Source organism: Nerophis ophidion, linkage group LG09 (assembly GCF_033978795.1).
Source record: "Nerophis ophidion isolate RoL-2023_Sa linkage group LG09, RoL_Noph_v1.0, whole genome shotgun sequence".
Taxonomy (NCBI): domain Eukaryota; kingdom Metazoa; phylum Chordata; class Actinopteri; order Syngnathiformes; family Syngnathidae; genus Nerophis; species Nerophis ophidion.
The window spans coordinates 21,478,585-21,504,469 of NC_084619.1; the positions used below are offsets into that span (position 1 = coordinate 21,478,585).

General features: G+C 39.2%; 1 protein-coding gene across 1 annotated transcript in view; it reads right to left on the reverse strand.

Moving 5' to 3' along the window:
- Nucleotides 1–25,885, reverse strand: part of macrod2 (mono-ADP ribosylhydrolase 2) — a 1,231,520-nt gene that overhangs the window by 349,150 nt on the left and 856,485 nt on the right. Inside the window, exon 8 of the mRNA XM_061910570.1 lies at nt 2,931–3,004. Coding sequence (XP_061766554.1) covers nt 2,931–3,004 — 74 coding nt within the window. The remainder of the gene's footprint in view (nt 1–2,930; nt 3,005–25,885) is intronic.

Consider the following 25,885-nt stretch of genomic DNA (forward strand, 5'->3'; position numbering starts at 1 on the left):
TAACTGGAGCTGACTTAAAATAATTTACAATAGTTTAAGTTTAAATCAGTGATGCATTTGATTGCATAACTTATTTTTGTTTAGGCGACTGTCCATAGCTTTACCCTATATACAGTACAGTAAACATTGCTTTTTAATATAAAACTGTCCCCTCTAATGCTGACCACATTGACTCATATTTTATAGTTCTGGGCATGAAAATTATGAAAAAAAATAAATAAATACAATTTCATCTAGCGTGGTTTGTGTTTTAGCTGTATCTTCATCCCGGTTCATGTTATGTTCATGCATAATCTGAAATAATTAGCAAACATAGCTGCAGGTTGTAGCAATACAAATAAAGAAAGGGTCAGCCAGCATGGGATTATGAGGAAAGTATGGACCTCTCCAGTCAAATTGATTCGTGCAAAATAGGATGGACAGCAAGTAGCAAGAGAAAGAAGGGGGTCATTTACAGCTTTAAATTTAATGATTCCGACTTTGAATAAAAAGGTTTTTGCTTAGAGGTTGGATAGAAAAAAAATAAGGACTCAACCAAATGTCATTCCAAAAATCATGATCACTTTCGAGCAGAGAAATAAACAGCGTTAGACCCTGGGGAAAACAGAAAAAGAATAACAGACCCGGCGATCAAAACAAAAACAAAAATACGAGGTAAGCCGCTGGTATTCTATTTTGCAACCTCTTTCACTGATGTGTTCCTTAAAATGCTTGAATAAATGCTGAAAGAGCATGAAGAAACACAGGCTAAGGCAGGGGTCACCAACCTTTTTGAAACCAAGAGCTACTTCTTGGGTACTGATGCGAAGGGCTACCAGTTTGATACACACTTAAATAAATTGCCAGAAATAGCCAATTTACTCAATTTACCTTTACTAAATAAACCCATATATATATATATAAAAAATGGGTATTTCTGTCTGTCATTCCGTCGTACATTTTTTTTTCCATTTACGGAAGGTTTTTTGTATAGAATAAAAGATGAAAAAAACACTTAATTGAATGGTTTAAAAGAGGAGAAAACACACAAAAAAAAGAAAATTTAATTTTGAAACATAGTTTATCTTCAGTTTCGACTCTTTAAAATTCAAAATTCAACCGAAAAAAAAAGAAGAGAAAAACTGGCTAATTTGAATCTTGTTGAAAAAATTAAAAAACTAATTTATGGAACATCATTTGTGATTTTTCCTGATTAAGATAAATTTTAGAATTTTAAAGACATGTTTTAAATAGGTTAAAATCCAATCTGCACTTTGTTAGAATATATAACAAATTGGACCAAGCTATATTTCTAACAAAGACGAATCATTATTTCTTCTAGTTTATCATAACAAAAATTTTAAAATAAATTCAAAAGACTTTGAAATAAGATTTAAATTTGATTTTACAGATTTTAGAGATATGCCAGAATATTTTTTTTGAATTTTAATCATACGTTTGAAGAAATATTTCACAAATATTCTTCGTCGAAAAAACAGAAGCTAAAACGAAGAATTAAATTAAAATGTATTTATTATTCCTTACAGTAAAAAACATAAATTTACTTGAACATTGATTTAAATTGTCAGGAAAGAAGAGGAAGGAATTTAAAAGGTAAAAAGGTATGTGTGTTTAAAAATCATTTTTAAGGTTGTATTTTTTCTCTAAAATTGTCTTTCTGAAAGTTATAAGAAGCAAAGTAAAACAATTTATGAATGTATTTAAACAAGACCAAGTTTTTAAAATATTTTCTTGGATTTTCAAATTCTATTTGAGTTTTGTCTCTCTTAGAATTAAAAATGTCGAGCAAAGCGAGACCAGCTTGCTAGTAAATACATAAAATTTAAAAAAGAGAGGCAGCTCACTGGTAAGTGCTGCTATTCGAGCTATTTTTAGAACAGGCCAGAGGGCTACTCATCGGGTCCATATGGGCTGTCTAGTGCCCGCGCGCACCGCGTTGGTGACCCCTGGGCTAGGGTGTCTATGGAAGAGGAAATGGAAGTCCAGAAATAGAGATTATTTTAGATTTATTTTTTGCTCATAATATTAACCATAACAGTTTTGAAGTAATCATGAACAAGGGTGAGAAAAATGTGCAATAAAGTGTTAAAAAATATAATTTCACATGTTTTTATGCACACTGTCTATGCAGAAAAATGGGCTCGAGTTCTCTAGATGACGTCACATCAAGAGGGGCGTATGGAGCCTGGCAATAAAAAGGGGGATTTCCAAGATGAATGAGTTTAATGCCAATTACCCAAAAACTAATTGCTGTTATGGGTGCTACATTTTTTCACAAGCAGGACTTGTTAGTGAAATGACATTTTGGTCATCTGGACGCTATGGGTTCTTTAATTGTGCAACCCATTTGTTAGATATATGCGTTATTTCAAATCTTGACATGATCATTATTCCAAATGATTAATACTTCCTGATTTACCACGGTATAGTAATGAAAAAATATCACCTAATCACTACATGTATTTAATTTCACATGATTTTCTCTTGAGATCATTTGCATTCCACTAAACAAATGCTCAAGAACCATAAAAGACGTTGACATTTAGTTTGACACTTACTCGACCTCAGTCCACGGAGAGAATGATAATAATGCCTCTATTACTAAAACCCATCATAGATTATTCTATTTGATGTGTTTATGTTCTTTCTTGAGATAGTTCTCCCCAGCAAAGGCAAATTAAAGAGTCAACAGACCATTTAAGGTCTGATTAGTCTCACACTGGCTTTTCATTTGATACGCATGCGGACCACAAACTCGATGGTTGATGAAGTGAGCAAGATGGATGAGGTGCCTGTCTGATAACAGGATGCGTGAAAATTAGTGTTTTGTGTCACTGCGGTGGTCCAATCATCCTCACTCAAAACGTGTCCATGAAAATAGATGGCAAAGAACTAGTTGTTTTGAACATAGACACACAAGCATGTCCTACCGAATTAGGATTCTCTTCAATCCATCGTTTGACTGTGTTCAGGGCGATGTCAGCTGCAGGATCATTGGGAAAGCCTATAGGGAAGAACACAAAAACAATAAGAGTAGAAGTAACCCAGACAAATACTGAGTGAAAAGCTGACAGATTTTGTATATGTAAATCTAAAAGTGAAAAAAAAAGAGAAGAGACCAAGCAGCCAAAATGGGCACCCTTGCATTTAATAATCCCTGCATAAAGGACCAGAGATTGCAGAGGGCACTATCTCACTGTAATGACAGAGGTCTCAACCTCAATTTCAACCCAAATCAACTGGTGCAAGGGCCATGCCACATTCGTTGCTGGTTGGTTACTGCTCAGGTCACATTTTCAGATCTGTTTTCCTTCCTGGGTCACGGCCACGGATATAACATGGCGTGGCCTATGAAACAGGCTTACAAGTGCTGCAAGGATTTTTATGGCGGATGTGAAGAAAAACTGGTGAGCGAAAACAATCAATCCTTACATTGCCTGAATGATGTCATCCGAAACCTGACAGCGCTAGAGGTCAAAGTCGATGAATAACTGTTGTGGAAAGTTTATAGAGTTGACAGTGAAAAAACAGAGACAAAGACTATTATCTAGCTTCAGTCACACAATTGATGTGTGTCTATCTTTCCGTTTGTCGTCCCGTTCTTCCCCATGCCTCGCGGGAGTAGTTGCGCTAAAATCCTATTTTTATGGTAATTTACTCTAAATTTCTACTGTAATTTGAAACATTTTTTTAAATAGGTTATAAATTGAAGACATTATCTGTAAATAAACAAATCGCCTTTTATTTTAAGTAATTGTCAGAGTGATTTGTTGACGAACCCCAAGATGCAGAGATGGAGGCAGGCATGGAGTGAGGAAACATGATTTTAATATAAATACTAAGACAAAACCAAACAAAGGGTTCAAACCAAAAGCGCACACGTGGGCAGATAAAAAACAAAGGGCCTTTAGCATAGAAGCAAACAAGAAACAAAAATGAACTTTACCATGGAAGCTAGAGGATAACAAACAGAAAAACTGGAAATAGCTATGGCTAACAAAAACAGCTTACCGCTACGACGACCAGGACAAGATGTAGCACGACAGGTAATAGCTGAAATGATGCCAGACACGAGAGGTAGCAAAGACACAAGAGTGACATGAGGCAACGACAATACAATTGACAATACAATGATCCAGCAAGTGACACAAGACAAAGGAGGTACAAATAGGAGCCGGCTGATTGGCAACAGGTGTGGCCAGATGCCAATCAGCCGCAGCTGAAGGGGGAATACAGCACTCAGGGAACAAGACAGGAAGCTGACAAAATAAGAGCACTAGACAGGAACTAAAAGACAGGAAATACTAAACACAGGAAACAGACAAATGCAGAGGAAAAAACTAAAACATAGACAAACTGTCAGGGGCAAGCCAGTAATGACAAACTATGCATATTTCTATTTTTTTTTACAGAAAAATACCAAATTATTTATACATATCATTTTCTGTTTTCTCAAATTACTTTCAAATTCATGTAAAATTGCAGTAATTAACTTTCATTAAATATGTAGCGTGTTATATAAAAGTCTATGTCCATACTAACAATCTAACAGTTTTATATGTAATTTTAAGGTAAATCTTATTTTTTTCATATTTATGTGTATTTTTACATTAAAGTCTGAAAAGATATGTAGCCTCATATATAAAGGTTTATGCTCATACTAACAATTTGACATTGTTCTCTGTAATATGACATACGTTCGTGACTGCAAGACATACTTGATCAACAGCCAACAGCCATACAAGTCACACTGACGGTGGCTGTACAAACAACTTTAACACTGTTACAAATATGTGCCACACTGTGGAGTCACATCAAACAAGAATGACAAACACATTTCAGGAGAACATCTTCACCGCAACACAACATTAACACAACAGAAACAACACCCAGAATTCCATGTGTTACAATATACACCCCAACCGCCAAACCCCGCCCACCTCAAACAATGCACGGAGGAGGGCGGGGTTGGGGGGTAGCGGTGGTGTAGCCCGGAAGAGTCAGCGCTGCATGGGATTGTGGGTATTTGTTATGTTGTGTTTATTTTGTGTTACAGTGAGGATGTTCTCCTGAAATGTGTTTATCATTCTTGTTTGATGTGGATTCACAGTGTGGCGCATATTTGTAACAGTGTTAAAGTTGTTTGTACGGCCACCGTCAGTGTGACCTGTGTGGCTGTTGATCAAGTATTTCTTGCAGTCACTATCATATGTCTGTCAAAGCCACACAGATCACGCGTTCAAGTCATCGCTCTGGCGATTCGTGGAATGAGCGAACGCAGAGTGCGACAAAACCCTGTCACGGTACAACCGTGATATATTTGCCCATGCAAACATTTAGACAATCCTACGAGAGGGCCATTGAAAGTTTCATGGTAGGATCGGCAAGTATGTTGCTAGGGCGGGTTAGCCATTCATGGAATGTGAACCCACTTTGCACCAAGTTCCTGTATCCAGCGGCCCTCCGGTAAGGTGAATGAAAGATTCCCTGATCCTAACAATTCAGAAAAAATCTGTAAAAAAATTGTATTTTTCTGTGGAACTGCCAGCATTGTCACTTCATTAAAGGTGGTTGATCGTAATAATTTGGAAAAACTCTGTAGAATAAAGGTATTTTTCTGCAGAACTGTTTGGATCGTCACTTTATTAAAGCTGGTTAATCTTAATAATTTTGTAAAAATCTGTAAAATTACGATATTTCTCCGCAAAACGTTTCATGAAAATTTCTGTGAATATAATGTTTTTGATCATTATTTGGTTTACAATGTTTTACTTTAATTTTATGGTTTTCGTTTGGCAGCCGTAGCTGCCAGTAAATTACCGTTTGTTTTTTTTACATAATTTTATTTTACAGTGTAGATAGGCTAAAGTGTTGCTGATCTCTACAAGTAAAGATGGGACTTGCATACAAGCCAGTAGTGACAGCGCATAAATGATAAATGGGTTGTACTTGTATAGCGCTTTTCTACCTTCAAGGTACTCAAAGCGCTTTGACACTACTTCCACATTTACCCATTCACACACACATTCACACACTGATGGAGGGAGCTGCCATGCAAGGCGCCAGCCAGCACCCATCAGGAGCAAGGGTGAAGTGTCTTGCTCAGGACACAACGGACGTGACGAGGTTGGTTCTAGGTGGGATTTGAACCAGTGACCCCCGGGTTGCGCACGGCCACTCTACCACTGCGCCACGCCGTCCCCTGCATCTGCTCGAAAGCTGCATTAGGCTGTGTGTTTGCAGACAGTTCACTGAGCTTCAACTCTTAAGAACTCAGCCACAAGAACTTTGCAAAATCAGTCCGTGGGGTCACGGCTGTGACACCTCTTGTCTCCGTAAATGGACTTAACCTTAGCAACTATATCACCTTTTTAAATAATCCTTTGCCACACATTATAGACCAACATTTCAACACATAATTAAAATAAGGTGTGAGAAAAGAACCCACGGAGAGACAACCAGCTGTCTAGGAAGAGGGTGTCATGAAAAAAAGCTAGCAGAAAGGAAATTAAGTAAATGATTTTAAGGTCCGGATTTGTACTTTCTTCAGAAAAAATATTAGGCGAGACATACAGAATGTATACCAGTAATAATAAAACATCTGGCCAAAAACTTTTACCCTCCAAGGGCCAAAGTGAATATGTACCAATGGGCTGAACAGATATATTTTAAAAATGACCTATGATGATTTTAATCCAAAATTAACAGACATCCTTGTAGTCTAGATCAGTGTTTCTTAACCCTGGGGCAAAGACCTTGTGTTGGGCCTCAAGCACCCGCCTAAAAATATATTTTATTTAGCTGTAGTCTGCATGGGCCGCACTGTTCCACCACTTGTGGCAGTAATGACAATATCAAACAGAAGAAGTCTGGAGCTAAAGTCAAAGTAACGTTTAGTAAGCGCAAAAAATGTGACTAAAGTGCTGAAGCTGTATTTTCATTTGCAATTTTTTGGACAGTTTAGTTAAGGAACATTTTCATTATTCATTTAGTTTATTTATTTTAGCACAACATAATAAAGTTAAAGTCCCACAATTATGGTCACGCACGCACTCGGTGATTTTCACCCCTGAGAGGTGAGGAGGGCAGTGAGCAGCAGCGGTGGCCACACTCGGGAATCATTTGGTGATTTAATCCCCAATTCCAACCCTTGATGCTGAATGCCAAGCAGGGAGGTAATGGGTCCCATTTTATAGTCTTTGGTATGACTCGGCAGGGGTTTGAACTCACAACCTTCCAGTCTCAGGGCGGACACTCGAACCACAAGGCCACTGACATATATATATATATATATATATATATATATATATATATATATATATATATATATATATATATATATATATATATATATATATTAGGGGTGTGGGAAAAAATCGATTCGAATTTGAATCGCGATTCTCACGTTGTGCAATTCAGAATCGATTCTCATTTAAAAAAAAAAAATATTTTGTTTTTTTATTTTTTTTACTTTTGATTTTTTTGATCAATCCAACAAAACAATACACAGCAATACCATAACAATGCAATCCAATTCCAAAACCAAACCTAACCAACACTCAATAAACAGAGCAATTGAGGAGACACAAACACGACACAGAACAAACCAAAAGTAGTGAAACAAAAATGAATATTATCAACAACAGTGTCAATATTAGTTATAATTTCAGCATAGCAGTGATTAAAAATCCCTCATTGACATTATCATTAAACATTTATTAAAATGTAAAAAAAGAACAATAGTGTCACAGTGGCTTACACTTGCATCGCATCTCATAAGCTTGACAACACACTGTGTCCAATGTTTTCACAAATATAAAATAAGTTATATTTTTGGTTTGTTTAATAGTTAAAACAAATTTACATTATTGCAATCAGTTGATAAAACATTGTCCTTTACAATTATAAAAGCTTTTTACAAAAATCTACTACTCTGCTCACATGTCAGCAGACTGGGGTAGATCCTGCTGATGTATTGAATGAATAAAGAATCCTTTTGAATTGGGAAAAAAACGTTTTTGAATCGAGAATTGTGTTGAATTGACAAAAAAATCGATTTTGTATCGAATCGTGACCCCAAGAATCGATATTGAATCGAATCGTGGGACACCCAGAGTTTCACAGCCCTAAAATATATATATATATATATATATATATATATATATATATATATATACACATATATATATATATATATATATATATATATATATATGTATAAATTGATTTTTCGTTAGTCCCTTCTTTTGCAGTACATTTGATTAAATGTATTTTTTGTTATCAGCCTTATCTAAGAATTAAAACTAATCTTTGTGAATACCATGTGGTATCATATCAATTGACAAGGTTTATCCTGTTAAACGTTGAGTGGGTTAGATATAATTTTTGAATATGATTAAGATCACGAGTAAGATTACTAATTCAGTGTTAATATTAGAGTGGGTCCCGTGGTCAAAAACGTCTACATAACATGTAAGGCATATGTTTTAGTGTAAATTGTGCAGAAATTTTGCTCTACAGTCAATATATTTTTTTTAAAGATATTTGATTCTATAGCCAAAACTACATCTGCACATATGCAAAAGTATCATAATTTATTGTTTGACGATATTTCAGACACGGTTGAAAATAAACTTCATAAACATGTATAGATTAACCGGTCACAACATTGGGTACACCTGCACACTTGCCGATCGATTCAGACCTTCATATAAAAGCTGCTTTTACCAGCATTTATGTTACTGCATGTTGCATGTTGGTGTTATTATGCACATGTCGCAATTATATGAAAATAACACTTTATCTTATCTCTTTTTTCTGATTCCTCATTGCCTGAAGGAGAGGGGGGATGAGCTCCTTTTTATCTAAATGATACATTTCCGGATTTAAATCTTATCTTGTAACTTCTACTTGTAATTATTTACTTCATAAAAACGAGTAACTTCTGAAAAAATACAAAAAAAAAAAGAAAACAACAACAACTGGTCAGTCTTTTGAACAACTCTTCAATATCTGCCTTCAGAGAGCCATATATCAGACCTCAACTTGTTGATGGTTGGTTGAAATTTATTTCAAACATGTATCAATATGATGTACACATATTTTACATACTTTCTTTACAACATGTCCAAAAAGCAGTAGGAAGAAGCAATCCTTCCCCTTTTCTCTTCATAGCAATTACTATTCCTTTTCTAAATTTTTACTCAATTTACAGCAATGTGTTCTAAAAAAAGAATTTCTTCTTGTAAATAGTTAAATCAGTTATGATTCACTTAATAAAATGTACAATATTTTCTTTCAATAAATTTATGATCTTTATCATAATTCTTCTTCTTTGTAGTTTTTAAAACTTTTAGTTTGAACATCCCTAATTGCTATAAAGCACACTGTTTGTATTAAACATGCTTCACTGATTTGAGTATTTGGCGCGCGCCGTTTTGTCCTACTAATTTTGGCGGTCCTTGAACTGTTTACATGTATAACTTTCTCCCACTTTCGAAGGCGTGTTTTATGTCACTTCTTTTTCTGTCTCATTTTGTCCACCAAACGCTTAACGTTGTGCATGAATGCACAAAGGTGAGTTTTGTTGATGTTATTGACTTGTGTGGAGTGCTAATCAGACATATTTGGTCACTGCATGACTGCAAGCTAATCGATGCTAGCATGCTATTTAGGCTAGCTGAATGTACATATTGCATCATTATGCCTCATTTGTAGCTATATTTGAGCTCATTTAGTTTATTTTAAGTCCTCATAATTCAATTTATATCTCATGACACCCTATCTGTATGTAATATGGCTTTTAATTTTTTGCGGATCCAGATGGATTTGTTTTGGTATTTTTCGTCCAATTTGGCTCTTTCAAAATTTTGGGTTGCCGACCCTTGCTCTAGGTGAATTACTCAAATATATCTCCATTTACAGAGCATCTTCCCATTATTTTTGTTAAATGTCCCATCCAAAAATCAGAATAAAAGCAGCTCTAACAAATATCATTTGACACTACTCTTGTATTAGATCTCATTCTATTGTAAATCTGTACCTAATGTTGTGGCCGGTGGGTGTTTTGTTCTGAATTGTCCGGAAAACAATTTAAAGAAGTTATGCTCCTACACCGCCTCAGCAGTCCTCTCTCATTCTCCTTGGCACTCTCTGTGGAATGTGGAGGTTTCAGTGCAAGCTAATCCGTCAAGGGCTGGGACGCTGGCGTCAGGTGCAGTGATGGTGGGCCCTCCAGGGTCTCCATGCTGCTTGGCTTGGCTCTGTCCTATGTTGGAAATATGGCCAGGCGCAGAGAGATTTGTCTTCGTGAGGCGTACTGATGGGATATGTGCCGTGCAGTGACGCTGATGAGGACTCAGGTGGTACGATTTTATTTGCGCTGAAGGGGCTCCTCTACTTCATCGCCAAGTAGTGGTAGGGGGATATAATTTTAGGACACTGCAGCTTGTTAACAAAGAGATACTGAGGTAACATCACGTCTACATAATCTTGTGGTGTGAAACAAAAAACTACAGGGAAAGTGACCAAACATTACCACCTGACCTCATCAAGCACGTTCACGCCTTTTAGTAATTCTAGACAAATATTAAAAGCATTATCGAATTAATTACAAGACTTAGTCCGTGTATATTTCCTACCGAGTGAGGTAGCCATCTAATATTAAAGCAGAATCCACAAATGTATTCATATTTTTACAGCCTGGTGCATGTGGGATGTGTGTTAATAAAAAGAGAGCCATACACAAATCCCTGATGCAAGCCAGAGACAAGAGTGTTTGTTTGATGTACAACACCTTTATGAGCACTGTGTGCGCTCTGGATGGTAAAGCCGAAATGTCCAAGTGATTATTCATTTTAAGCAATCCCGCTTGCAGTTTACATATTCAATGTTGTTCTTTCTTGACGGGGAATAAAATAGGAAATCTTTGCAAGAATACAGAAAAACATAAGAAAGAGTGGGAGAAAGTAAATGCCTTAAGAACTTTTTGTCGGCATCGCACCTCTCTCACGTCCGCTGAGTGAACTTTTGCAACAAACTTGGGTAGCTCATGTGTTTTTTTTTTTTTTTTGTTGAGACGGTGTGAGAAGGCGCCGCTGTACCACCTGATAAAGTGAGAGGATATACGCCATCAAGCAGGATGCATGCATGTATAGTGCGTGCAATGAAACATGCTCTTGTGTACTGAAACTACCTCAGGCTGCACAGGATACACTTAGCTTCTTCAAAAGTTGTCAAAAACGCTACTTCAAAAGTAGCGTTTTTAGGACTAGGTCAGTGGTGTGCCATCAGGCCCAGCAAGGCCTGCTCTGTTGGCCTAACACAGGGGTCGGCAACCCCCGTCTCTTTGGCCACTCTGATATGGCTCAGCTGCATAATCCCATGCATCCATTGTTTCAGGGGGTTTACAGATTTTGTTGCCTCTCCCTGACATCACCCAGGGTTAACTTTATCCGATTTTCACTCGGACCACAATATTGAGGGTGTGCCGTGATGGCTTTACTTTTAACGTCCTCTACAACATGTCATCGCCCGCCTTTACACCGTGCTATCTGCGTGCCGGCCGGACGCATGCATCTCGCTGCTTCTATCGTCACATGTACGAGATTGCAAGGCATATAGTCAACAGCCATACAGGTTACACGGAAGGTTGTGATATAAACAACTTTAGGACTCTTACTAATATGCGCCACACTGTGAACCCACACCAAACAAGAATGACAAACACATTTCGGCAGAACATCCTCACAGCAACACAACATAAACGCAACATAACAATTACCCAGAATCCCATGCATCCATGACTATTCCAGGCTATATTATACACCCCCGAGGCCCCAACCCCGCCCACCTCAACCGACGCACGGGGGGGGGGAGAGGGGGGTAGTTGGTGCTAGCGGTGTGTATAATATAGCCTGGAAGAGTCATGGATGCATGGGATTCTGGGTAATTGTTATGTTGCGTTTATGTTGTGTTACTGTGAGGATTTTCTGCCAAAATGTGTTTATCATTCTTGTTTGGTGTGGGTTCAGAGTGTGGCGCATATTAGTAAGAGTGTTAAAGTTTTTATATCACAACCTTCAGAGTAACCTGTATGGCTGTTGACTATATCCCTTGCAGTTGTGTAGGTATATCAGCGGAAGCCACGTACAACATGTTGCTGGGCTGGCAAGCTGTTTGTACATGCTGTAGAAGGCGTCAAAGGCAATGGCTTCATAGCACGCCCTTATCATTGTTATCTGGGGGACCATCAGCAGATATTAGCGAGAATGGTTGCGGCTCCCATTATCTTCTTTATTTTGTGAAACGGGTCAAAATGGCTCTTTGAGTGGTAAAGGTTGCCGAACCCTGGCCTAACATAACCAGAAATCAAGATCATAATTAAAGATAAAAGTAATTTTTCATTTACTTTCCCTAAATATTTAAACATATTCATATCATCTTCATGTCATATTATGCTCCTTTCGGCGCTGTATAGTTTTCATCCAATCAAAATTCAGATAGTTTATGTTGCCATGCTGTACCAAATCTGCCAGGGGCCTTCACTTACAGTGCACGGACGGAAGCATTTGACAGACAGTTGCGATAGACAATCAGATCATGAGTTGTTGCCATCAAGGCTTTCTAGCTGGCCTAAGGCAGGTATATAGTTATGTTATTAGCTAGGTAACATTAGAACTACATTACCGAGCATGCCACAGTAGTGAAGAGTATGCGCATTCGCCCTGTTTAGGTTGTTGAATGCAGCGGGATGTTCTTGATGAGCATGCTGTGGAGTAAAAATTAACAACTAAGCCATCACGCCTCGTCTGCATCTTTTATGATTAGACAAGGCAAAACATGTACAGCGTTTGCAAGGCCATTTTCAAGATGGATATTTCAAGAAAAATTACATCTTGTGAGACGATGTCGGCCAAACCAGGATGCTCGAATGGGTCCTACAAATTGTGAGTTCAGTTCAATTTTTATTTAGACAGTACCACATAAGATGTGTTTTAATTGCTGATACGGGTTTATTGATTTCAAAATGTGCCAGAAAATAATCTGTTTTTTACACTGTTGGTGGGGATTTAATGCCCAGTAGTGCGTGAATGTGTATTCTCCAGCCATGGTTATGTGGTGACATAATGATGGTATTTTAGTTTTACCAATTTTATTTTGTTAAATACAGTCAAACTGGTTTTTAAATGCTTGGATAACTCTGGTCCCCAATTGCTCTGCAAGGGAATTACAAGACTGCAAAATGGTACCAGATCTACCACCAGAGCAATGTCAAAAGGCAAGCTCTCTGATTAGTGCATGGCAACAAGTGGGCGTCTCAAACACTAATCAGAGGCAGGTGAAAACCATCAGCACCTATGACAACCAAGAAACAAAAACAGCGGTGCTGAAACATAACCTAAACCACAACAATCAGAATCAGAATAGTTTTTATTGCCATTGTTTGAGAACGGGTTCACAAACTAGGAATTTTTCTTGATGCAATCGTGCAACATAAAAGACATATAACACAGAATAGAATAACATGAGCTGTAACTGAGTTATCAGATCATGTTATAGGGGAAGGGAATCAAAACCAAAAATAAACTATGATCCAATCCAATCCACTTAATTAGTACAGCACATTTAAACAACATAAATGTTTCCAAAGTGCTCCACAAACAATATTAAAAAACAATATTCAAATATTATTCTTAGCTCCACCAATGACTGAATAAACACACAAAAAAAAAAAAAATATAAAACCAATATAAAGACAATACAAAAATAAATATGATTACAAACAATTTTAAAGGGTAAACCAATTAATACAATAAATAGAAATCAAAATTTAAAAACACAGAGGACCACACAACTCCCGTAGTGTCAAAAGCCAAAGAATAAAAGTGGGTCTTAAAACAAGACTTAAAACACTCCACTGTGGGAGCAGTTCCAACATGGGGGGGCAGAATGTTCCAGAGCTTAGGGCCGACCACAGAGAAGGCCCTGTTTCCCTGGTTTTAAGTTTTGTCTTGGGCACCACGAGCTGGAGCTGGCTGTCGGACCGCAGGAGTGTAAATTTGGATGAGGTCCAAGATATAATGAGGTGCCAGTCCATGTAAAGCTTTAAAAGCAAACAGCAAGGTTTTAAAATCAATTCTAAAATGAACAGGGAGCCAGTGCAAACTCTCAACAATTGGGGTCGCGTTTCCTTGCCTGGGGTTTATGATCCGAATAACGGATCATGACAGAAACACAATTCAGCACATTAAGTTGACTTGTTTTTCCACTCTACTGGTAGTTTTCTTTACTTATTATGTTGTAATCTGAAATAATGCCAATGCATACTTGTCTGTTCTCATTAGATATGCATTTGAATAAAAACACGTGTCACATTTAGTGGTTTCTGGTTATGAGCATGCACACTCTCCGTTATTGTATCTGTTACCTTTGCACATTAAACATTTTTTCCATCATTGCTTGTGTTAGGCGCAAATATTTTCTTGAATATTCTTTGGTCAAATTCAGTTAAAACTACTTTTATACAAAACATACTTGTCCGGTGCATCATAACTGATTGTATTGATCAAATGAAAACAGAGGTCATTAAAATCGACTATTTTATAAATCGGTCAAGACCTCCCTCAGCACTAGGAGAGAAAAAAACTTGGTGTCGTCCCTGGGTGTGAATCCGCCGATTGTTTCCCAGTTTCCCACAATAAACACAAAACACGAATGTGGTAGATTTGCTGTCCATACAGTGTTTGCCTGGTTAGAGCATAGCAGACGAGAAGCCAGAGCGACAGTGTGAGAATGAGTTGCAATAAGTGGAGCATATATGAGAAGGATAGAATAAAAAATGGGAGAATCATGGTAATACAGATGAGGCTAAAGGACATGGAAAATGAGATAAGACAAATTAATGAGCTAAAATAGTAGACTAAATGTCACATATTATTCACAGTTAAAAAAAGAAATATTTTCATGTTAATTTTGTGTTTTTAATTTTCCTTGTCCCTGTTTTGGTTGTATTCAAAATACATGATTAATAAATAGCATCAAAATTACATCCCCTGAAGGCAAGGTGACAGGAGATCCTTCATATCTTTTAGCTAAGCTGTCTGTCATGAAGCCAGGCCCCCTTCAGTTGATGAAACGCCTTCAAGCTAAATCCGGGCCATAAGTCTGAATCTACAAAAAAAAAAAAAAAAAAAAAAAATGTGTATATATATATATATATATATATATATATATATATATATACACGTATGTATATATATGTATATATATATATATGTATATATATCTATATATATATATATATATATATGTATATATATATGTATATGTGTGTATATGCGTATATATGTGTATATATGTATGTATGTATATATATATATATATTTGTATATATGTATATATATATTTGAATGCGAAAAAAACTACCTAAAACTGATTTCTATTTTACTATTTTAATTGATTTTACCCTTTAAAATTGTTTTTAATCATATTTGTTTTTATATTGTTTTTTTTATATTGGTTTTGTATTTATTTATTTTTTGTTTTTATTCAGTCATTGGTGAAGCATAATATTGTTTTTTAATATTGTTTTTAACATGGCTGTGCAGCACTTTGGAAACGTTATTGTTTAAATGTGCTATATAAATAAAGTGGATTGGATTGAAAGAAAAAAAAAACTGTACAATGTTTGGAAAAAACAACAGAAGCTCAAATATCAAAATGTGTTAGATTTTAAAGTATAAAATAATATATTAAAGATAATCATTATATTAAACCTAAAAAAAAGATAAAAATATGGTGTGCATTTATTTTTACATTGAATACACAGATGTAATTTTTACAATTCAACATCAAAACTTCATTTTACATTTGTTTTTTATTTTTTCATTTTGTTCAGGAGTTTAATATGTGTATTCAATCTCAAAAAAATATTGTGTGCATTTATTTGTATTCTAAATTAACATTCACGTAGGTGTTATAAGAGGATGGCGTGGCGGAGTTGGGAGAATGTCCGGGCCGGCAACCTGACAGTTCCTGGTTTGATCCCCAGCTTTTACCAACCTAGTCACGTCCGTTGTGTCCATCATATACTATGATGATTAACCTGTGTGATGACTGTATTATGCTGATAGTATATATTTGTACCATGAATTGATTAACGTGGACCCCGACTTAAACAAGTTGAAAAACGTATTCGGGTGTAACCATTTAGTGGTCAATTGTACGGAATATGTACTGTACTGTGCAATCTACTAATAAAAGTATCGATCAATCAATCAATCCTTGAGCAAGAAACTTCACCCTTGCAATCTGATGGGTCGTGGTTAGGGCCTTGCATGGCAGATTCCAGCATCAGTTTGTGATTATGTGTATGAATGTGTGAATGTGGAAAAAGTGTCAAAGCGCTTTGAGTACCTTGAAGGTAGAAGAGCGCTATACAAGTATAAACCATTTACTAAATCAAACTTTCCTAATTCAATTCCAATGTTTATTTTTTCATGTACAAAACCTTTGGCCCCAATTGAATTCCATTAGTTTGAACATTCTACGCTAAACACATTTTTGTCGAATGAAAATTATCTTTTTAGTTCCTACAATGACAAAAAAATGATGAGATTGTAATAAGTTGTATTCATGACATTAGTAAGTTGTCGTTATTATCAAGATGGTAAGTAGACTGACTGACAGAGCACGTAAGGCGGCTGTTTTCTTTTCTCTCAACCACCAAGTTTGACAATTGGCAAGGTCGTTGACAATATTGGTAATGAACAGACTGAAATTCATTCATGAAACCAACAGTGTAGAAATCTGTCTTGGTTAGTCAGTGTTAAGATCAGCATGGAGGAGGACTGCACTACCTGAAGGCAGTGAAGATGTCAACTGGAAAAAGGGGAGGAAAAGGTTGTCACCCCACCGGGGGTTTCAAGATAGTTGCAGTGACCCTGGATAAAGGACAGAGAAGTGCCCCTAGGCCTTCAGACGCCAATGTGTGGGTGTCAAATAGCCCCGAGCTTTCTTTCTGCGAGAACACAACATAGGCTGTGACCATGACTGACTTTGCATCTCACAGAATGAGAAAAATACAAGGAGAAGTGAGCGTATTCTAAGAAAGAAAGAAGGACGGAAAAAAGGGATCGGTTTTTATGGCAGAAATGTTGACATTTCTTGGAAACGTTCAATCAAGGTGATGCCCGGCTTTGTCCTACATACTAAAATGAACAACTCTTTTTAAAAACATGGGTTAAGAAATGCGTGAAAACGTTTCCAATGACCTTTATCTTAAGTGTTTTTGGGAATAATTTGTCTTTGGGATGAAACATTTCTTACCATAGAGGACACATTATAGTAGAGACACGAATTAACTAGTTGTAAAATATTCCAAAATATTTGACATGTACACTATATTGCCAAAAGAATTTGGCCACCTGCCTTGATTAACATATGAACTTGAAGTGCCATCTCATTTCTAACTCATAGTGTTCAATATGATGTTGGTCCATCTTTTGCAGCTATTACAGCTTTGACTGTTCTGGGAAGGCTGTCCACAAGGTTGCAAAGCGTCTTTATAGGAATTTTCCACCATTCTTTCATAAGCGCATTGGCAAGTTCACACACTGATGTTGGTCGAGAAGGCCTGGCTCTCAGTCTCCATTCTAATTCATCTCAAAAGTGTTCTATTGGATTCAGGTAGGGACTCTGTGCAGGCCAGTCAAGTTCCTCCACACCAGTCTCTGTCATCCATGTCTTTATGGACCTTGTCATGTTGGAAGAGGAAGGGGCCCGCTCCAAACTGAAGGTTGGGAGCATGGAATTGTCCAAAATGTTTTGGTATCCTGGAACATTCAAAGTTCCTTTCAATGGAACTAAGGGGCCAAGCCCAACTCCTGATCATTTGGATGGGTGGCAAAATAAATGTGGCAATATAGTGTATATTGCTTTGCTTTTCAGTACAATTATTGGGGTATTAGTTGTAGTTTTTGCTTTGACTGGTCGACAGAAAATTGTTAATTGCATCATTTACTCGTTTTTATACAATGCAGAAGAGGATAATGCCCATCCCATCCATTTTCTACCGCTTATTCCCTTTCGGGGTTGCGGGGGGCGCTGGCGCCTATCTCAGCTACAATCGGGCGGAAGGCGGGGTACACCCTGGACAAGTCGCCACCTCATCGCAGGGCCAACACAGATAGACAGACTACATTCACACTCACATTCAAACACTAGGGCCAATTTAGTGTTGCCAATCAACCTATCCCCAGGTGCATGTCTTTGGAGGTGGGAGGAAGCCGGAGTACCCGGAGGGAACCCACACATTCACGGGGAGAACATGCAAACTCCACACAGAAAGATCCCGAGCCTGGATTTGAACCCAGGACTGCAGGAACTTCGTATTGTGAGGCAGACGCACTAACCCCTCTCCCACCGTGAAGCCTAAGAGGATAATGAAGAATTTAAATGAAAGCATTCTTTTAGATGGGCAAGTGCTTAAAAGGTAACTTTTCAAGGACATTATGACACTAATCTGCGTCCTGAGAGCATATCTATGATTTGACAATATATATATATATATATATAATCCTCACTTGTTTGCTCCATTTTTAAGACAAACGGTCGCTGTGTTTTGAAATTGTTATTCATTACATGATGTAATGAACACACAACTTCGTCCTGACTGACATGATACAGACTCTGACCCATCCCTAGCTAGATGATCCCGCTCATGTTCATGGGGTTTTGGAATATTTTTTTTAACAGTGAGGAATCGGTGACATCACATTGACTGACATATGTGAGCATTCATGTTGTGTCGGAAACTCTCCTCCCCCTCTGCTGAGCTCACACAGCCAAAACTGTTGACGTTGGAACTTTCGCACATTCATTCTTGTTTAGCGGTTTAGCTCGGTTGGTAGAGTGGCCGTGCCAGCAACTTGAGGGTTGCAGGTTCGATTCCCGCTTCCGCCATCCTAGTCACTGCTGTTGTGTCCTTGGGCAAGACACTTTATCCACCTTCTCCCAGTGCCACCCACACTAGTTTGAATGTAACTTAGATATTGGGTTTCACTATGTAAAGCGCTTTGAGTCACTAGAGAAAAAGCGCTATATAAATATAATTCACTTCACTTCACTTCATGTCTTCTCGCATGTTGTTCGTCTTTTAAAATAAATACTATAAAACATGTATTTCCTTTTTTTATTCGTCCAAAACATTTGGTTTGAGGAAACACAAGATGAGGAGGAACACAATTACTGTGGGGCAAAAAAGTATTTAGTCAGCCACCGATTATGCAAGTTCTCCCACTTAAAATGATGACAGTGGTCTGTAATTTTCATCATAGGTACACTTCAACTGTGAGGGACAGAATGTGAAAAAAAATCCAGGAATTCACATTGTAGAAATTTTAAAGAATTTATTAGTAAATTATGGTGGAAAATAAGTATTTGGTCAACCATTCACAGCTCTCACGGATGGAAGGAGGTTTTGGCTCAAAATCTCACGATACATGGACCCATTCATTCTTTCCTTAACACGGATCAATCGTCCTGTCCCCTTAGCAGAAAAACAGCCCCAAAGCATGATGTTTCCACCCCCATTCTTCACAGTAGGTATGGTGTTTTTAGAATGCAACTCAGTATTCTTCTTGAGTTTATACCAAAAAGTTCTATTTTGGTTTCATCATGACATTCTCCCAATCCTCTGCTGTATCATCCATGTATCCATTTTGGTATAAACTCAACTCGTCGTGTTTGGAGGAAGAAGAATACTGAGTTGCATCCCAAGAACGCCATACCTACTTTGAAGCATGGGGGTGGATACATCATGCTTTGGGGCAGTTTTTCTGCTTAGAGGACAGGGCGATTGATCCGTGTTAAGGAAAGAATGAATGGGGCCATGTATCGTGAGATTTTGAGCCAAAACCTCCTTCCATCAGTGAGAGCTTTGAATGGTTGACCAAATACTTATTTTCCACCATAATTTACAAATAATTTATTTAAAATTCCTACAATGTGAATTCCGGGATTTTTTTTTTTCACATTCCGTCTCTCACAGTTGGAGTGTACCTATGATGAAAATTACAGACCTCTGTCATCATTTTAGGTGGGAGAACTTGCACAATCGGTGGCTGACTAAATACTTTTTTGCCCCACTGTATGTCTATTTATCATTATTGTATCTAATATTGGCATGTGTTACAATAACAACGTAAAGTGACACAAATGCTGCTAAAACAGCTATTTTTATGCAGCTGCAGTCTGCATCAATGGAGAGAGTGAATTATGATACTTTTGTAGCGAGGGCTGCGTGGTTTCCTTTGCAATCTGGAAACGACCCCACACACAAACATTTAGCAGACACATGCAGGAAGTGGGTTATGAATGTCACAGTGGAGCAAAAAATACGCGCAATTTGCACCAAAGCATATCCAATGCTTCTTATGTCGACCACAAGGACATGTTTTAAATGTGGAATAAAATCCTCATAGGTCTCCTCTTAAAGTTACAGACAATCAAAATGGCTTGTTTCTAGTACAGTGCTTCTTGCACTTTTTCTAAGTCCCAGCATTACGGCGAGATTTTGGGAAACAAACTTCAAAAACATTTTTCTGGCACTTCCGAGACTTATTGCTGAGTGTTTTAGTACTTTTGCCCAAAGCCAGGTTCAAAACCAGAGGAGATAGAGGCTTTGCACTAGCACTGTTATGATCCACCGCCCGGATCATAGTCTGTTTATGTTTTTTCAGTCCACTTGTGTCTTTCAGTTGCTATGACGGCAGATTGTTGTCACCTGCCTCTGGTTGGTGTTCGGGACGCGCACCTGTTGCCCGGGCACTGATCAGAGGGCTATTTAGTTTACGCGCCGGCCTCACTCGGCCTGTTGGTCTTGTTTGCCCTCGTGCAACAGTTACGCAATTGGTTACGCTCTAAGTCTGCATTTTTGACATTAGCATCTTTTGGCTACCATTTTGTTTCCCGTGACGTGGGCGCAGCACTTTTTGATCTCACCTGCAAGTCGCTTCCTGACATCCCTGTGCATCGTGAAAAGACGAACTACAGCATCACAATGCCACGCAAGTGTAACAGAAGACCAACAGCAAACAGTCTTTTCGAAGAGGGCGATGGAGAGAGAAACTCTCCGGTATTCCCCTTTGGAGCGCGAAGACCTTGTGTGGGGGCCTAACGGTTCGTTGGTTCAAATCGACTCCATCTGGCCAGGAGATGTCCGCTCACAGCCAGCCCGAACGCGTCAGCGAAAACGGAAGTCACCCAAGAAGACTTGGGCTTGCGGCAAAGACACACCAATCTCACAACGCTTCCCTCTGGAGCACAGCCAGCTACAAGCAGCCCAGGATTCTCCTCAGAAAGTTGGTAATTATAACGGCCATTCTTCCAAAGACTTTTCCTACTGGCCTGTCAATCAATTGGACTGCAACTATGACGTCATTCCGTTGACGCCCCCTGATGACGCGCCTCCTGAGGATATTTCATCGTCCACTTTCGTTGACGTCATCGACAAAGACATTTTTTTCATTCTGTTAATTCTTACTGTCAGCCACTTTCTAATGACTTTAATACAAAAATCAAACATTATCACCCATAAGGTCAATCTCTGACCACAGGGAGCGCGTCTGGGATTCGCGTCTTGAGGGGAGGGCTAGTGCTGGTAACTGTGCTATGGAGGTAGCACAGCTGCGTCCCGCTAAGCCCCAGCCTCCTGCTAGACTTCCTCCACCGGTTTTCCGGCCCGCCGAGCGGAAACCTCCCGCCAGACCTCCTCCACCGGTTTTCCAGCACGCCAAGCCGAAACAACCCGCCAGACCTCCTCCACCACTCTTTCGACCCGCCAAGCCGCAACCACCTACGCGGCCTCCTCTACCGGTAGTCCGTCCCGTCAAACCGCAACTTCCAGCTGGACCACCTCCACCTGCACCATGGCTAACTGCACCACGGGTTGCACCTGATAATCTTAGTCATAGTCCAAGTCCGAGTCTTAGTCCAAGTCTTAGTCCGAGTCTTAGTCCTAGTCTAAGTCTTAGTCCTTGCCCAAGTCGAAGTCCTAGTCTTAGTCCTTGTCATAGCCCTAGTCTTAATCGTAGCCCTAGTTTTAGTCGTAGTCCGAGTCGTAGTCTGATTCCTAGTCTGACTCCTAGTCTGATTCCTAGTCATCGTCCTGGGCCAAGTCTGGGGCCCACACCGACACCTGCTTCAAGTCTGAAATCCACACCGGCACCTGCTCCAGGGGTGGAGCCCACACCGGCACCTGCTACAGGGTTGGAGCCCCCAACAACTGCTTCTACAGCGCCGACGTGATCACCTCCTCGTGTCCGGCGGGCCGCACCACGGCGCCGCCCACCTCCTCGTGTCCGGCGGGCCACACCACAGCACCGCCCACCTCCTCGTCTCTGGACTATTCATGGGCACTGTTGGCGCCAACAGCAGAGACACCCAGGACTCAAAGACTGCTGAGGTTCTAGCGCCAGTCTCGTCCGTTCCGAGGTCATGCATACAAACATATATATATATATATATATATATACAACAAACGTAATGTATTCCGAGCGCGATGATGTCACGTCATTGATTTATTTCTTATTTAAGAAATAATAATTAAAAAAAACAAAAAAACTTTTCTCTTGTCATGCAATCCTTGCAATATCAGAATTGTTCTTTGTCAAGTGTTCATTTATGAAAACTTAAAACCAATTAGGCAGGATGTCTTGGTTGTTTATTTTCATAATTTTCATTTATTATATTGCATTGTTCTAGCATTTATATGTGAGCTATTTTAAGATAAAATTACATTGCTAGTATTTTATTCATCCATCCATCCATTGTTCCTGCTTGTCCCTTTCGGGGTCGCTGGAGCCTGTCTCAACTGCATTCGGGTGGAAGGCGGAGTACACCCTGGACAAGTCGCTACCTCATCGCAGGGCCAACACAGATAGACAGACAACATTCACACTCACATTCACACACTAGGGCCAATTTAGTGTTCTAATCAACCCATCCCCAGGTGCATGTCTTTGGAAGTGGGAGGAAGCCGGAGTACCCGGAGAGAACCCACGCAGTCACGGAGAGAACATGCAAACTCCACACAGAAATCCCGAGCCCGGGATTGAACTCAGGACCTTCGCATTGTGAGGCAGACGCACTAACCCCTCTCTCCACCGTGCTGCCCTAGTATTTTATCATTTATGTTAAAATGTTCATTTTACACTGCTATGCATGGCACTATATGTTATTTGTTTTATGTCTGTGCAGCACTTTGGTCAATTGGGGTTATTTCTAAATGTGTAAAGGTGAACTGAAATTAATAAACTTGTAATATTTGTGCTGCTTCATTACAAATTATGTCTTAATGCATCAATTTTCTATGTTAACTGGTGAGTTACACGCTGCTATGATCCTACTGTTCGCAGTAGCTGACTCATCATAATCCTGATTATAATATACACATTTTGGTCTGTAGCAAGACAAAATGCTCGGTGCCACTTGGAAACACGGCTTCAAATGCACATCTGCTCTTTCTATCCTGAGTAAGTTCCTTCGCTTTTTGCAAAAGGGAGGGGACCTGCCTGACCATCGCTGGCGGGCATAAGGCACGATATCACGGTTGACAGATAAGGTGTCATAAATGTCTCCAAGCTTCCTAATCCTTAAGAGATGAAGACAGCTGGGTTGGAGGAAAGAATCTTTAGCGCTTAACACCTTTGATCTGGACAGAAGAGGTGAATGGCAGCATGGACAATCCTAGAGTTTGGGTAGATTACATCCGCATATCTCCTACAGGCACCAGTCAGTGCTGCATTTCTCCTGTCAACAGCCCTCAGAGGTATTACAGAGACACATGAGGTGGAGGGTGAGCAGCAAATCGGAAGATATTTGTCCTAAGAGTAGAAAGTACAAACTTACATTGCTGCACTGAGGGAGTTTCCCTGCTTTGATAAAGTTATAAATACAAGTGTGTCATGGCATCTGTCAGGTGAATTGCAGACAAAACGTCAATGTTCCTTGGTTTTGCCTCCTATCAGCAGGACCATGGCTCTTTGCTAGGATTGATTTGAATGGATGGAGAACATTTTGTTTCACAATATTATGCAAATGCAACTATTCTTACCTGTTAGTACCTGCTGATCTGTTTTTGGGATCTGCATAAGTCCTGAAAATTGGCGCACGTCCGCCACTGTAGTCCGCGCCGACCATGTAGTCGATAAGCTTCTTCTTTTTCTCTATCTTCTTGTTATGGGACATTCACCCTCTGCTGTTCCCATTTCTAATATAAAGTAGTGTAAAGTTCTTACTTATATCTGTCAGTAAACTCGCCATGAAAGCACTAAAACAGGGGTGCCCATTACGTCGATCGCGAGCTACCAGTCGACCGCGGGGGGTGTGTCAGTCGATCTCCAGCCAGGCTTTTAAAAAAAATATACCTAAAAATTAGTGATCATCAATCTTCACCAAGACGTCACTTAAATGACATTCACGGTACCGGAGGGTCTTGTGAGATGACGCTGGCTGCTGCAAGATCATTATTATTCAAATATGACCGAGAGGAAGGCGAGAAACACTTTTTATTTCAACAGACTCTCGCGCCGTACCTTCCGTCAAAACTCTAAAGGCCGACTGCACATTTCCTATCTTCACAATAAAAGCCCTGCTTCATGCTGCCTGTGCTAACTAAATACAGAGTCTCGGAAAACTGGCGTGCACAAGCGATCCCTCAGAAAGCTGGCGTGCACATCACTTGTGCACGCCAGCTTTCCGAGACTCTTATTTTGTTAGCGCAGGCAGCATGAAGCAGGGCTTTTATTGTGAAGATAGGAAATGTGCAGTTGGCCTTTAGAGTTTTGACGGAAGGGACGGCGCGAAAGTCTGTTGAAATAAAAAGTGTTTCTCGCCTTGCTCTCTGTCATTTTTTCATAATAATGAACTGGCAGCAGCCAGCGTCATCTCACAAGACCCTCGGGTGCCGTGAATGTCAATCAAGCAAGCTACGGAATTTGCCGCCAATGTTTTTCTTGTAAAGTGTATGGAAGCTGGATGAATTAGATGCCAAAAACCAACCACTTTCATGTGGTATTGTACAGAAAGGAAAACTTTTTTTCTCCTCCATTTGAAAATGTGGGCGTTATCATTACTGTCTGATTCCAATCAATGCAAGTCATCAGAATCAGGTAATACACCAACTTATATTCTTGTCTTTGTGAAAGAAAGACATCTATATGTGTTACACATGCTTGTATTATCATTAAACACATTTGACTTGTTTACAAAAATGTCTCTTTCATAAATAAATAAATATAAATGATATATATAAATGAGGTAGATCCCCTCGAGTTGGTCAATTGAAAAGTAGCTCGCCTGCAGAAAAAGTGTGGGCACCCCTGCACTAAAACATACCGGTGTAGTGAGTTCACATTATTCACCTAAGGAACTTTAGTTATTAGAGAATTCCGGTCGGACGGTTTTTCCGGGGACACATTTCCGGCGTTGTTGTTGCACTGGTGAGCCACGGATGAGGAGATGCTGCTCCGTTATTGATTGAAGTAAAGCCTGAATGTCATTGAAACAGTTAGCTCCGGCGTGGCGAGGTTGGGGGAATGGCCGTCCAAGCAACCTGAGGATTCCTGGTTTGATCCCCACCTTCTACCAGCCTGGTCACGTCTGTTGTCTCCTTGAGCAAGACACCTCACCCTTGCTCCTGATGAGTCGTGGTTAGTTCAGGCCTCGCATGGCAGTTCCCGCCATCAGCGTGTGAATGGGTGAATGTGGAAATAGTGTCAAAGCGCTTTGAGTACCTTGAAATAGGGCTGGGCGATATATTGATATGTACGATATATCGCGGGTTTGTCTCTGTGCGATATAGAAAATGACTATATCGTAATAT